The 16,349-nt window shown below is 41.6% G+C and overlaps 1 protein-coding gene across 5 annotated transcripts in view; it reads right to left on the bottom strand.

Moving 5' to 3' along the window:
* ankfn1b (ankyrin repeat and fibronectin type III domain containing 1b) overlaps positions 1-16,349 on the bottom strand; it is a 92,100-nt gene that overhangs the window by 73,977 nt on the left and 1,774 nt on the right. For 2 of the 5 annotated variants that reach the window (XM_029847262.1, XM_029847278.1), the window contains exons 1-2: positions 6,312-6,899; positions 186-367 (exon numbers count right to left, since the gene is read on the bottom strand). In XM_029847262.1, coding sequence (XP_029703122.1) covers positions 186-367; positions 6,312-6,430 — 301 coding nt within the window. In that variant the 5' untranslated portion in view covers positions 6,431-6,899. Of the gene's footprint in view, positions 1-185; positions 368-6,311; positions 6,900-14,558; positions 14,650-16,349 lie in introns of those variants that run through there. The other 3 variants (XM_003961297.3, XM_029847265.1, XM_029847267.1) reach the window with 3 other exon arrangements.

The raw sequence follows: 16,349 nt of genomic DNA on the forward strand, positions 1-16,349 counted from the left end.
GGGAATGATTGGGGAGAATTTCCTCCGGGATTGATTAAGCCAAACACATTACGAATGCAAATGAACAATTTAGGAAACAATGGGAGTTGCACTGGATTCTTCTGCTGCATCCTGCAGTTGTGGTAAACCAGGCAATTCAAACAAAGGAAAAAACACTGTATTGTTGTGTTTTCAGCTCCTTTTACCTGTGGAAGGGAGAGTGCAGGCTTTTGGAGGGCTGGTGATGGGAGGTAACTTTGTCCTGCGAGGTGGACTTCTAACGATGAGATCAGACTGATGGACCCTGGAGACTGTAGGGGACTGGGGAATGCTGGGAAGAGTGCGAGATTTAGCGAGTCTGGGTCTCTGCAGCTTCCTCTCCAGTGACCTGTTTGGACACAATAAATACATTAATCTTGTGAAGGCCTGTGCAGGTTGGCTTTAGGATAATGCTCACACAAAGTCCGTATTCCTTTTTTGCAACAATCACACTCACACTTAGACAAGCAGGGTGAAAAAGCTCCCACGCTCACAGCTAACTGTGGTCACTAATGAGGGAGTAGATCTTCTGATCAATAGTTAAATTCCCCACCACCACATAATCTTGACAGAAGCCATTTACACAAAAGCAATCTTAATACTTCCCAGCATTCAATAATGAATGCTCGCACAGATGAATATCAATCAATAACACCGACCTTTTCCTTTTGTTTTCTTGACCCTCTCAGGGTCATTGGGAGGGTGCTGGAGCCTATCACAGCAGCATATGTGCAGAGGCAGGGTACACCCCTGAATGAGCCACCAGATCATTTGTGGAGCATTTGTGGGTTCATTACCTTGATAAGGGTACCTCAGCTGGGCTCTGAAGGTGTTCTGGCACCTCCCCCTACTACCAGAACAACTTCCATATTTCATCCACACCGGGTGTTTAACCAAGAACCCTCCACTTCTTAGTCCAGCCCTCAACAGACTGAGCTCCCATCACCAACCTTAAGATCAGTTATTATCAGAATTTACAGATTTTATTGATTCTGAGAGTGAAGAACCACATACAAAAATGTAGTTTTTTGTAAATAAAACAGCAATATTTGTATAAGCTACATTCTACATTCTCTTAAGTGTGATTTGATTCCACCACACTGTCTGATCAAATCAAATATCGCCAGCATTCCAGAAGATATCTGACCTCTGATGATTGCGTGACAAGTCTTGGGACAAAACACATGACCCTATGTTGAAGCAGAATTCTCCCAGGCTGACACGTTCAAAGACTTCTGGTACACGGGGTTACTATTAATGTCAAAACAGAAGAATCTAGTAAGCTGAGATAATGAGCATGTTTGTTTTTATTTCTTGGAAAAACCAGGGGCTGTAAACTGATTCAGATATAATTTAAAAATAATAGCTTAAATCACCCAAACCTCTGCACTAAAAAGAAAATAGATGGAACGCAATCTGCTTCATTTAGCTGTAAAAAGCCAAACATTGTTGCAAGGCTCCTTCTAGCGAGACAGACTGAAAAGAGCTGGAGTGCTATCATGTGACACGATTGCAGAATAAGGCCAGTAAAATATGAAACTCTAGTACTAAAACATGATTGCTGGCTTTTTCATTTGGTAAAAAAACAATCTATTATAAACGCTAACCTTATCAAACTGATTAGGGATAAATCCTTCCACAAAAAGGGACCAGTGGTGTCTTCCACTATCAAGGATCTGGTCTTTTTTGACAGTGGAAGATGTGTTTGACCTTCATCAGTTTTGCCCAGAGTATAAACACAATGTTGTAAATGAGATTGTATTTGTCCTTCTTTATACACAGCTGTCATTCATAAATCTGCTACTCTAGTGGACATTATGTGCCGACAGAAGAAATCTGGAGTGATCTTGTCCATCTTGCTGCCGTAATTTCAATATCAGCCAGTAAAATTCCCCATAAATGAAGCAAAGAGAAACGCCACAGCACAATTAGGCTCTGAATCATAAATTGATTATTTTTTTAAACTCTAAAATTGTCTCTCTGAGTAAAACAATTGATTACTTGTCTAACTCCATTGGATGTCTGGCTCAGGATATATTTCAGGCTTTGGGCAATTTCCATCACCAGGGAGCGATCAGCACCTGAGAGCTCAGCCCCATCGAGGTCAGCAGATCTGCAGTCTTGAGGAATAAATCTCTGATAGACTGTGTGCCTGCTGTCAGCTCCTAAACTGCTCCCATGATAGTGAAGGTGGGTGTGATGATCGTGGGATCAGCAAATCCCTGAATAAAACTTCCAACAACACGGACGACTGAGGATAATCTATTGTGATGGTGAATATCGTGATGTAACAGAGATCTCTCGCTTCTCAGCAACCCATACTGACTATAAAGCGTTAGCCTGGAGCAAGCACAAGCTCACGATTGGCATGGGATAAAATAACTCAGCCTGTTGCTTAACACATGCTCACATCCACATCTACACAAACACAGTCGCACACAGCCAGTGGTCTCCCATCAGTACATCATGATGATTGTGTACCGGGCTAAACCACCAGACAGGCCACTCTGACAATTTGGGCCTCAGTCATCATACTAACCTGTTGCTAAGCGACTCTGTTCACAAAAACAGGGGGGGAGGCGAGGCTCATTTTACTACACAGTAGCAATATGCAGCTCTACAAAAACAAAGGGCCCCATTTAGGAAAGGTGTACTGCATGACTCTTAGCTTATAACGGGTTTGAAATGTTGAAGCACAGCTCTGGCATTGGGCAGCATGTCCTCACCTGAACTTGGTCGTACTCAGCAGAAACTAAAGAACTTTCTCAGACTACGATAGCTCAGCTTACATTTGGAAATTTACAATTAAAATCAAAACCATGTTCTCTAATGAATGGTTATAGACCGTGGATTTGGGCTTCAAGGACTTTGGATGTGTTTATTCACAGCTGGGAATTCCCCTCCGCCATAAATGTAAGACAATTCAGGGATCCTGTGTCCTTCACAACCTCCTGCCCACAGGTAGAGCCTGATACCAGTGAGAGCAAAATCCCAACTATAAAGGCAAGTATTATGTACAGCTAAACATGGCAGTTTCAAGCAGCATGTCCGTTCATGAAGCATCTCAAATGAACAGGCTGCAGTCTCTCTTTGCATATGAATTATGAGTCCGTTGATGAAAAGTGAGTTAATGCTGCCATCTTTTCACTCACGGGACTGATTGTCGCATCACTAATAATTGTGGACTAACTGCACCAAGTGACTGACTGACAGATCTGCTTGCAACATTGTTGAATTCACGGAACTTTCAATAGCCCGGAAGAACCTAAAACAGACACACACAGACTGTTCTCTTTTTTGAATATTGAATATTTATATCTTTATCTCCACTACTGTGGAAAGCATTTTAGTCATTTTCTTTGAAAAGAATCCCAGTTGTGCCCTGTAGACAGTAACTACGTTCAGGTCTATTTGAACCCTTGTGCCTTGTGACTGTCGTGATAACAGTCCACTCCCTTGCAACAGGCAAAATGACAAATCGCTCACATACATGCATGACTCCATTATTCCCTATTCCCTTTTACCCCGATAATACACTGGATGCGGGTTCAGGGTTCACTGCCTGTCCAGCCCGTCCTGCGTCTACAGTACAGCAACGGCAGGCAGCGGAAAACGATATACTATTGTGCGATATTATCACTTTATAGTGTATAACAGAAGCTGACAAAGAGAGCATTATTTGTTCCTCTCCAGAGGAGCAGGACCACACACTTTTTCAGATTTTAGCGACTCTATGGCTAATCCCATCATTTGCGCTCAAATGTCGATTCGCTTGATTAAAATTGTGTATTAGGATTATTTTTTCATACAAATATATTTTGAAAGTGCGGGTCCCTTCTGCACATTAGAAACTGATTCACAGGAAAATTGGAATTTTTCATTTTGAAAATTTAGCAGATGTTTTATTTTCTCTTTGCCGCCAAATTCCTGTCCCCATGTGCTGCATTGTGCCGAGCTCTGCCATCCGGCAAAAATAGAAGTCGCGCATATTTTTTCGGCGGGCTCGGGCTGTAGCAGAGTTGGAACAGAACACATCCGCAGCCAGCGTACACACACACACACACACACACACACACACAGTGATGTGAACAGAAACATATGGGCTCTGCTGTCATTTCGGAGCGCAGACGGAACACAAACACGTCCAGTGTATACTGGGGTTAGTGTGCTAGGTAACACAATATCTATATTGCAATGTATTATATGAAAACATGTGATGTTGTGGTCAACTGAGCATGCTTCTCGTTTATGTTAAATTAGTTCAGCAAATATGACACAATCTCCCCTTTTTATTGTATTACGTTCTCCACCAGCTACATCCATGTGCACCCATTTGTTACACACCCCTGTAAAAATAGCAGTTTCAATATATATGCACGGGGAAGAACCAGCTGCTTTAAGAAGAGGAGTTGAGCATTTGGCCCTCTCAGTTGTTGGTTAAGGAGTCAATAGTCTGACGAACTGAATGACGCAGCTTTGGGGGCTACATGACAAGCAGGAGCAAAGGTCACTGTTGCGATAGACACTAATGTGTTGATTAAAATATTGATTCCTCATCCATCCCAGCCAAGGGAGTCTACCCATGGCCCATTCTTTGTCAAATATACTGGTCAAACAACTGTTTCTATATTTTGGAAGTATATTTTACTTGATACAGTAACGGCAAACTGCCATATAATGTGAAAACGAAGACGGATAATAATGAATGTCAACACGTGGAGGCTGCTGCCAGATTAGGTGACCAATATCAAGCTAAAGATAACGGCAAACCTGACACATTTTAAAGCATGACGGCAGGTGACATTTACTGTAACATATATGTCAAAAAAGGTTAATAAACATTCAAGTTCTCATTAAAATTGAAGAAAAGTCTCACAAATCTGAGGAGTGGAAGTTTGAGGTCTGAAGAGCCAGCTAGGGTGAGCGCTGAGAGAGAATTTAAAATTAGAAGCAAGGTCACTAATTGCCCTGGATAAGACGTCAGAGGTGACGGCTGTACCTGCTGAAAAGGAGACCGGCGTTGTTGGACTCAGGTAACGAGATTAAGACTACGGTCTCTCCTCCAATCTGCAGTAAAATGTGCATTTTTCTGACAAAAACTACAGACTTTTCCCAACTCAACTTCTCTTTCTTCCCAGCGCGTGTGTGAGGACAACAGGCACGTAGCTGCAGCAACCAAGAAGGAAAAACAATTCTAAAGATTCCCAAAGAGGACACGGTGAAGTCAGACAGGTAGACAGGAAGAGATGGAAGTGTGTAGGAGTAGGGCAGCTTGTGAGAGAGTGAGTGGGAGACAAAGACAGTGGGATTCGAGCGACGCTGGGTTTGTAATAGCAGGGGATCGACGCAAGCTTTTTGTGTGCTCCACGTCCGCCCACAGCAACACTTGTGCTGCAACTGAATGATTAGATTTTATGGACATTATTTCAAAGTCTAGAGTATTGGCAGTGGTGGGAGCTGATTACACAGGAATTATGATTTACACTTTCATCCTGCTTGTATAATTTAACGTCGCCTCTGGAGCCAATTAATGAATTATCGAATCTGAGAATTATTGAAGGCTCGTTTTCAGGAAAGAATTGCAGACCACAACAGAAACACATGACCAGTGTGAAGTTTTTGTTTTATTTTGTTTTATCTTTCTTCAGTATTTTGCAAAGCTGATGTCACTTTCATCTGGATTTAGGTGTTAGTGTCAAATAATATTAGCAGTGCAATAAAAATACTAAAAAACTGGAGGTCTACTGTAGATCCCAGGCTCCATTCTTCTCCAAGCACCACCTTTGAGCAAGGCATTTAAATAAATCCCCAAATGCTGTTGTCAATAGACTCATTCCTTTCTTTGCTTCACCTTCAGAGGTGGAACATTGTCTTAGTCCTTCTTTTGCTACTAACAGTGTCGTTGAATTTCAAAGATGCACCAAAAGCAAGAGTCTATGTTGGCAGTTTAGCAACATGCTTGACAGCACACATCAACCGCACCTCCACGCTTACATAACGTAATGCTTAGACATGCATACGGGCACATGCTTGGACAGCCACACACGCATACGTACAGACACCTGTGAGCCAGACTGTCCTCAGTGAGGACACACAGATTTTAAACAAAATCAACTTCGTCAAAATGCTAGACCGTGTGATGCACAATGAGGAATGAGACAATACCACAGTATGTAAACACATTTATTTGATTCCACAAAATGAGACATATCATAGAGGGACGTAAGTGCAACAAAGACAAATGTTCCATGCACACATGTGCTCCGTAATACCTGTGGACGCGCACACATTACCTGGCCTCTGCCACAGTGCAGCAGTAGCTGCCGCTGCGCTGCGAGCTCCTGCCCAGCCGCAGCTCCTCCTGAGACTTACGCCGATTAAAGTAGTCTGTGAGTTTTCCAAAACTCGCCATCTTTCCTCTGACTGCTCACCTGCTGTACTTGAGGCTTTTCTCTACTTTTGGGGGGAAAAAACCTATATTGCTGGTTTGGCTCTGCCAAGCTGCAAAACAAGCCCTTGACTTCTATCAGGGTCTGGTGTTAGCCGCCCGTCCGAGTCTGCTCATGAGCTTGCATTCCTTTGATGCGCTGCCCCTGTTGTGCAGGAGAACAATCCCAGCAACGTTCTGCTTTTTTTCCTCCGGGTTCTTCTGATCAGCCTGCGCTGCCCGCAGAATGCACACACACTTACGTGCACATTGACTCTCTCAAAATAGTAACGCTTGGAACTGCCTACCAATCCACACAGCGGTAGAAGACCCCCACCCACGCACCCTCACTGGAGAGCAGGAGGAAAAAAGAGTGACTGAGAGGTGGCAACTGAGCATCAGTCGTTTTCTCTGCTGGAGAGCGCAGAGCTGGTGGGAGAATTTGAGTTGCTATCCGAGCCCACCCACCCCCTCTTTATCTGTCGACGTCTGTGATTTTTAGCGCATACTCTCCCTCTCTCTCCCTTCCGCTCTCTCTCTCCTGCTCTCTCCCTCCCGCTCTCTCTCTCCTTCCCTCTCCTCCTCTCTCTCTAACACTCAAGCACAGATTTTCAGCTGACTGAAGGAGAGCAAACACACAAGCTACGTTCAAGGTGTCATGCTTTCTCACATTTAACACATATAGATGCACGCGCGCCCATGCTCAACCCGAAATGTGTTATGTGATTAAAGCTTCAATGCTTTAATTGCATCCATAATAATAATAATAATAATGAATAAAAAGCTGAGTGGTGTGAAGTGACTAACCTGCTGATAGCCCCTGTAGAGACTATTCAGTTAAGAATAAAACAGATGATGGAAAGACGACAGGCACAGCCAGTGAATAAGGGATGGAGGGAAAGGAGGTATAGAAGGAGGGTTGTATGTGAAGAGCTCATTAGTGTGATAACATGTATGGTTCCATCCCACACATCCAGACACCACGCACACATGCATTTGGTGTGCGTGTGCCATCTCCATCTCCATTTTCTTTTATCCATTTTAGAAAGAAATCTCTTTGTTGCACTCTCCACTTCCTGCTTCTTGCCCTCCAGCTGACTGCTTCTCTATTTGTATTCAGCTCCCTTTTCTATATGCTCACGATTTTATTCTTCATTCAGATAAAAATGCCAGACATATTTGAGAAGGCGCACAAAATTTTGACAATAATTGGTAGAACACAGATGACTGGGGTTGTATGTATTTTATATGGCCCTAAGATATCTTATTATTGGACATAATTTGAGACGGAACCTGTTGTTACTTGTGAGGATCAGTGTGCCTGTTTATCTGCTATCTAATATCTTATATCAGTGCATGACATCTCTGTGTTACCTACGCAAAACTATGACTGCTGATGAATAATAAAGTTTATTTATACGGACAAATTGTGGAAATACAGCCAATAAAAGTGTAAAAAAAAAGGAAAAGTGAGAATCAATGTGAGAAAGGCAAAGAAAAGGCAATTCATATATTTTATTAAAATCATTCCCAGGCAGGCACATGAGCACCAGATTAAAACCACAGAAAGAACTTACAGGTCTGACACTTGCATTTGTATAAAATATAAAGTACCTGTAGCACCAATAGTCACCAATGAAGAAATCAAAAATGCAGCACCGACTTATTTAGGATGCTTTAGGCTTTTTGGCTTTGGGTGATAAATATATTTACTTTCTTTGGTTATTTCCACTCAAACTTAGAAATGGCCTCCCTGTGAAAACATCCATTAGAGTGCACTATATGTGGCCTCGGGAATCAGCTTCCACTTGGTATCAAGAAGATCCATACGTCCTTCTATCAAAAAGATAACAAGCTGATAGCAACTTGTGATAAGTCATAAACCTTGTGTGCAGACACCTTTTAGCCAAAGAGAGTGAAACCTTGGAGAGAAGGCCTTCTAATTACAACCATAACATTAAGCAGCCTGGCCCTGCAGGATTCCGCAGGCTCACTCATTGACTACACGCAGAACCCCTTCAATTTGAGCTTAGCGGAAAGATCTTTATATCCCTGTAAAATGAAAACCAGCCTCTATAGAAGCAGACAAACACAGACACAGGCGCACCCAGCCACATACCGAGGATGTACACTGTCACCGTCTCTGTGAGTCACCAGTAAAGGCTCGAGGATAATCTTTCTCTGCACAGATGCATGCCTTCCTCGCCTCTTCCCTGCCTCTTCTTCCGCTTGTCATCACTTTCTTTAGGAAAAACTTTCTTACTCAGCTCTGCGACTTACTCTATAGCCGCTCGAATTTATATTTGAATTCATACAGAATAATAGTGAGGAAGCTCAGGAAAACAGTTACAATTGCAGCGACGAGAGTTAAATTAGCTGCTGCAGACTTGGCCACCAATTATTCTGACCCACTTTCGGTCAAAAGTAGCTGTGCAGCATATACAAATCCAAATATTGTACAGATTTATACTGTACAGAATCATGTGTTTTAATTTAACGTCAAATAATCTATGTTGATACTGATAAGGTTTGTGTATTCTACAGCTAATTACATCTTTGAATATTGGCATGCTTGGTATTAAGCTGCGTGCCCTTCAGACATGTTTTTCAGGCATTATTTTATGCAAAGCTTCCACATTAAAAATGCACACAAATTCCCAGAAATCCAATATGTGAAAGATTTTAAATTACCACTGTGATCGGTGCTGACATCATCAGATACTTCAGATCAAACGAGTAAATAATTATGGCTCTGCTCCACTTCTTTGAAACAAAGACATTGTAATTATTGCAAAAACAAGCTTTGCAGTCTCCACACTGTTTATACAAGAGCACAGTTCTAGAGGTACAAATGTCACAGAAAAATGCAAATGCTCCTCTAGCATCACACAAAATGCTAAAATGCTCCTCCTCCTTTTCCTTCCTGTACATTAATCTCATCAAAGTGCATTTGAGTTTTGCTTTGTGCCACTCCCACAAATGTCCATCCAGTCAGACATGCAAGCAACCTGGAGATCTTGTGACCCCCAAAGCTTAACGGAATAAAAAACTGTAGTGGCTGAAGTACTGGCTGTTGACTCTGACCTTTCTTTCATCCGATTTACCTGATGAAACCCCTGAACCGTAAAACTGCAGTAAATACTTCATTTACACTTCTATTCTTTAAGTTCTTATTCTCTGACAGTTAGTGTAAAGTGTTCTTCTTGGTAGCTGTTCCAGAGCAGACAGAACACACAAACTCTACTGCAGCAGATTGGAGATCAGAACATCCTTTGTTTCACTACTCCATAAATCACTGGGCAACAATTCCCACAGATTTGAAAATGGGATATGAAAATAACAGACAGATGATTTTTACTTATGTCTGACACACATTTATTACTATAAGGTATAAACAACTAGTACTTAATACTACTCAGCAGTAGTATTAATAAATATTTGAGAGTAGCCACTAGGGGGCAACTGTCTTTTTGAAAATATAACCCTTCTGATCTCTTCTCTTCAATTTGACACAATCTGTTCGCTGCCATCTTTGTCTTTCCCTTTTACAAACAGATAACTCACTGAGTAAAACGATTTTATCACAAATACTGTGGCACCCACACGTCTGAGGGAAGCTGATCGTTCTTTCTGTTACTGCTCCCGTGTGGTGCTGAGCGAACCATACGCTGTGATTCATTATGCATCAGTTCAGCTGGATTTGAAGAATGTGCCGTGTGTGTTAGGTTTGCAGGTTCAGCATGAAATGACAGCTTTCCTAGCACCAAGGATACACACAGAAAAGGATTGGTCTTTGAATTTGTGTAACAGACTCTGAAATAAATATAGAATAAGAAAAAAAAAGACCAGATTAATGCTTTCGGTATAACTTTTAGCGTACTGATAGAATCAATCTGCACACAGAACTTGTGTAAAATCTGCAGACAGAGCTTGTGCCAAACGTCCTCATATACTGTTGCCACTACCTCTCCAAAGAGCAAAGACTGAGTGAATAAAGGTATTGTCCAAAGGGTGCTGCCCTCTTAAGTTAGGTGGAAGTAATTTAATCCCTGTAAAAAGAAAATGTCAAATTTGCCTCGGTCAGCGGCTGCACATGAATTCCACTGATACTGTAAAGGAAACTACACTATCCAGGTGTATAGGAACAATGTTCATGTTGCCAAGACAAAGGATTTTAAACTTGATATGCAAAACTTGATTTTAAGTCAGTTTCTAAACGTCGGGGCAGTGATCACTCACTGAGTGTTCAGCGAGGAACAAGCTGGACCGTGATCACACCATAGTGTCATCAGTCACATGAAATTCATTACTGCTCCAGTGTCTGACAGTCTGATAAAAGGCATTTTTGCCATCCCCGGAGGAACACTGACAAATTGTCAACAGACATAACAAAATTACCACAATATGTAATGAAAAAAAGATGAAAAACATCAAAGTGTCTTCTTAGGCATAATGTATTCTATTGACAACACTTCAATGTGACAAATTGAGAAGACTTGTTTATGTTAAAAATGCTATATAAGTGAAATTCTCACACAGGTAATTTAATCTTCTAGGGGGTCACTTCAATTGTACCTCTGTTAAAATGTCAGCAACTCTCAGGTTCTATTGTTGTAAATGATTAGTACGATTATTATGCAGGAACACTTTAATGAGCAACAATTAGCAACCTCAGGCAGATGGAAAAGATAGCTTCACATGGACAGCAATGTCATCCACTCAAGACCACTCAAGCTCTTTCGTATATCGCAACAGCTCTGGATCAACACCAGAATAACCCCAATTTTCCAAACAATTCAACAATATTTTAAATAATATAATAATTGTTCTATCATAATTGTTCTCAACATTATTACATCTCAGGTCTGTGAAAGGACACAGCTTGAACATGTCAAACAAAGTAACTGAGTGGAAGGACTCTGCTTGTCTCTACTCATAAGAGCGTATGCATGCGTACACTTTAATGTACGGGTGTGCATTCGGTGATTTTCCCTTTTGCAATGATTCATCAGTGACTCACAGCCCAGAACAGGCGGCCAGAGTTGTGCAAGTCTGCAACCTGCCGCCACCGTTGTTCAAGTCCTTGACACAACCTTGTCATTAAGAGAAAGCTAGTCATTTTACCATAGAATGGCAGACGTGCTAAAAATGGGGACGATTACGCAATCACTGAGGCTAATGTCAATAAAAGGAATTGCTCGGAAGGGAGGAGTATTGACACAGTGGAGATGAATTGCTTCATTTTACAGATTTGGAAGGAAGAAAAGCATAAAAGGTGTGCATACCTTCCCGGGTACAGTCACAGGTCTGAATTACACATTCTGCTTTTACTTGTACCACTGAGATGTAGAAATAATGAGAAGTGATGAGCCTGTGATTCACACATATCTTTGCTAAGACAGTCTCACACACGTCTGCGCACCCCCAGCTGACCCTGCAGACAAGGACAAGTTTTACGCTGTCCTGCGTAATCTTGCAGGGAACGTCCCTGTTGATGACAAAATTATCATCCTTGCTGATGTCAATGCCAGAGGAGCCCAATCTGAAATAGAATAGAGTGCCTGACGTACATCACACAGCACTGGAAACTCTCATGACAACAGGGGTCGGCTGTTTACCGTGCAAAAATGCACCATCACTAACACCATCTTCTGGCAGAAAGACAGGCTGAAGACGAGCACGGCATCAGGCGATGGCAAGAAAAGTTGCACGACGTGGCAACAAATTTAAAATACTGCAATGGCAAAAGGAGTCGCGATATATAAGCAAAGGTTAAATTTGATTTTATATGAATTTCTGCTTTAGTAGTTTAGTGAATGAACACTGAGCAAAAGGGAAAATATAAAAGGATTATCTAATCTATTGTAAAAAGGGCTTCTGACTTAATAGAATAGACTTGAGTCTTAATAGACCCTGAATAAATATAAGTTTGTTGCTGTACATTGAAAAAAATTAATGTACAAGAAAAGGCCAAATTAAGATAATTAATATATGAAAAAAATATATAATGTTTTCATTTAATTGGTAAAGTTAAATGTAAACTATATGTATCAATTTGACAAGTGTTAGGAACAAATACATGTTGTTAAAGCCAGGCCCACACTGTAGGGACAGATACAGCAGAACCCCTCTGAACCGGATCATGACCCATATCAAAACACTTATTACAACCACTTACAAATGACCAATATTGTTGTGTGTGGGTTTGTGAGAATCAGGAGACTTCAAAATTTATTTTTTATGAATTTTCATGAAAATGTGGTGGAATAGTGTATGAGAACGAGTTTAATATCTACCCACACACAATGAAATGAGCTAGGCAGCTCTGTCAGCCATGTCTGACCCACCCATCATTAAATGTGGATTTATACCATTTTGAAGTGACTTATATTATTGTGTGTGTGTGTGTGGGGGGGGGGGGGGGGCTTGTTAGAAGTGGGAAACTTTAAAATATAAGCACGTAATTTTTTGTAATATTACGTTAAACAATGGAGGATAAACAATGAGTTAAATAATGAAGGTTTTTTAAAATATTTTCCACACTGAGTTTAACATTGGATCTAATGGGAGGGATCACCCAACTTGTCGGCCCACCAGCTCGTTTTATGGAGCGCTGATTAATTTGTTTCTAGGTCGTAGAGGCTTATACCTATAAAATGATATATTTTATGTGTTTGTACAACAGTCAGAGGAATTTGGCCATTTCTTAAGCAAAGTTTTTAAAATGTCTTCCCAGAAGTAATGACAGGAACGCTCAAGGGAGCAGAAGTAGAGTTATGTCCATCTTGTCCACTGTCGACTTGGGCTCAAATTCAAACAGCAGAGGTTAAAGCAGAATTTCACTAAATACTGCAGGTGCACTGCCCCCCCACAGATTTCCCTACAGAAGCTTTATGGGACCATTACCTAGTCAAACCATCATGTACTGAAAGGAAATTGGCCGTCAGATCCAGAATGAGCAGGGGTCCAACCTCGCTGCGGGAACTCAGCTTTGTGCAAATACCGGTTCAGATGGCCAGACACTCCTCACAGACAAAGCTTCTACCCTACACAGATGGTCAGAATACTAACAGACTCTGTCCAGCACCAACTGCATAGTTCAAGTAATTCTCGTCATCCTTGAAAAATCAGTGAAAATGGAGCTGGATGCGATCCCATGGGATCAAATCCGTTCACCAGTTCACCTAGCAGAGTTGCTAGATCTCCTCTGATGCCATGCTAAGACCACCTTTGCAGGCTAAATGGGAGAAGAAGCACCTGGGGAAGGGCACAAAGATCAGCGGTTACCCAGTCGTAGTCTTAACCCCCCCCGGCTCTGAGATGTGGGTAATAAAATGCTATTGGGCTGTATGGTGAACTCTCCTCTAGCACACATGAAGTTGGGGGCTGAAAAAGAGATTCAAGGACACTCTTGGGAAGTCCCTCTGCACCTGCAACATCAACGAGCACCAGTGATCTATCACCACATCAAACCGTGAGGTGTGGCGAGCTACCATGCAGCAACCTGTGTCCTCCTTCGAGAGAAGCCTCAGGACCAACTTTGCAGGCAAAAAAAGATCCGTTTATGAAGCCAATGTCTGTGTTTACATGTGTCTCCAGCCTGTGTGCTGCAGTCCTGCGTGCTGCCTGACAATTAGTCCTGTTTCTGGCAAAAAATGTACAAAATGCCTCCAGCGTGTGTATAAGGATGGACGTTCGCATACGTCATTAACCTGTAAGACAAACAAAAGTAGCGAGAGGCTGCGCAGCCTCTGCCTTGATGTCACCAGCTGCCAGAAGGGGTGTCCATAAACAACAGGCAGACTGGGCTTGAATTAACTACCTGTCAGGAGGCTTTTCATGCTCCCCAATAAAAGTCTTAACTTACACTCGAATGCAAAAGCTTCCTTTAAAGGTTCATCCATAAAAAGATGCTTCTTCACATGAACGCAGATGCAGACGTGCTGATGTGATCTTAAGTGTTTCTCAGATGCCGTTTGGATACATATATAAAGGCTTCTTCTCTGGGCAACAATGGCTACAGGAAGCCCAAAAATAGAGTCAGGAAGTTCATTTGATGAATACAGTAAAAGAACAGCACAACAGCTGAAAAAGGAAAATAATTATCCCTTACCCAACAAGATGCGCCATTCCAGGACCCAGGGGCTAATGTGACTCCCAGGTTTACCTTGATTGCTCCTGACATGTACCTGTGAACACAAAACCTGAACAATGTGAACATGTTCAAACTCCATGTGGAAACTGGTACAAGAAAAGGCTGAGGCGTTCTAGCTGTCTATAAAAGTCCAGAGGTTTGTGGATACGATCACTCAAGCTCCGTCCTTTGTTAGCCACTGTCTGTGTTATTTAGGGATTGTGCAGGAGTGTTGAGTGTCAGAGTTTTCAGCATACGTTATGGATCGGTACCGGTTTCTCTGCGCTCTCTGAGTTCCTGTGTTCAAATGTAAAATCAGGATCCTTCACACTTGGGAAAAAAATCTCCAAAAAGATGCAAAACAAACAACCCTATTAGTGTACTAGATTTATGAGACGTGCCCTTTTTGTCATCTAATGAAGACGAAGTAGATCTGGCCAAAATACAAGTTCCTAATGGCTACGGAGTAAACTCCAAGCCTGTTTGTGCTGAATCAGTTCAGAGGCCAATGAACAAGAAAATGTGAAATTACTACTGAACATTTGGTTTTGCTTTATTATTATTTTTATTATTCGTAGTAGTAGTAGCATTAATAGTAGTAGTATTAATGTCTTATTGGCAGGGCCACAGCTACCCCACAATCTTTCACAATATTGTCACTTAGAGCGATTACGGCTGCATACTCCACATGTTTAGGCCTGTTTTAGAGGTCATTCTGGTAATTAGTTGTCTGAAAATGGGGGTAATGTCTCAAAGGTACATTATGTTCCCCATCCAGAGAAAAAATGAACAGAGAAGAAGAAGAAGCATTTTTATTGGCTGGTTGTTCAATGAAATGTCATTTCTTTTAAAATTTTAAAGACTTGAAGATGAGATTTCACGTTGTTTAGAAGATGGATATGTGTGTTCTCTCTTGGTCACAGTAGCATTCCTGTATTTAACTGTATATCATTTAAAAAATCCAGTTTTAAAATAATCTGGCTGATTCATCTGAATGTAAAGATCTCTAATGTTCTACATCATGAATTCTTTGTTAAAGATTTACAGTCAAGATCAATCAAACATTAATCAAAAATTCTTGGTGCATCAAAGAAGTGAATTTAACCATCAATCTGGAAAAAAAAAACTGGCTCAAATGAGCACAAGTGTACCTAGTACATTAGGCAGTTTGCCAAGTATTAATAAGCTTAATTCTAGTCTAAGTAAACAAGCTATTCTCCAAAGGGCAAAATGATGGAATGATGTAATAAAGCTGGAGGGCAAACCCATTAGTGACAAGACAAAAACTGTTACTCAATAGAGGAAGAATTCTTAACAATGTTTTGGTGCCTGCCCGTCCCTTAATGAGTGCACCATCAGTGGCCGTCCCATTCAGTTTGTTCATGTTTCCTGCATAAATCCCGTTCTCTCAGTTACTCACGCACGCTAATCTGGGCAGTATTTTTAGGCAGTGGCCAACTGCTGCCTGTCTGTCCATCAAACATGCATAAGACCCAGATGTATCTTTGATGGAGGCTTGTTCATGCTGCCCCATGTGCCCAACTGGATGAATGTGTGTGAGTGGGCGCATGCGTGCGTCTGTGTTTATGGGCCTGTGTCAGTGTGTTTCTAGGGCCTGCGGCTACAAGACAGAAAGACTGGAGCTGCATGCCCTGACACACAAGCACAGAGGGAGGGCTGACAGTTTGATTTTGGCAGGACAAACAATCAATAGTGATATGTTACCACACATCATGCATAATTCTTAAAAATTTACGATCATAGGAACTG

The sequence above is a fragment of the Takifugu rubripes genome, chromosome 1, assembly GCF_901000725.2.
Source record: "Takifugu rubripes chromosome 1, fTakRub1.2, whole genome shotgun sequence".
Classification (NCBI taxonomy): Eukaryota; Metazoa; Chordata; class Actinopteri; order Tetraodontiformes; family Tetraodontidae; genus Takifugu; species Takifugu rubripes.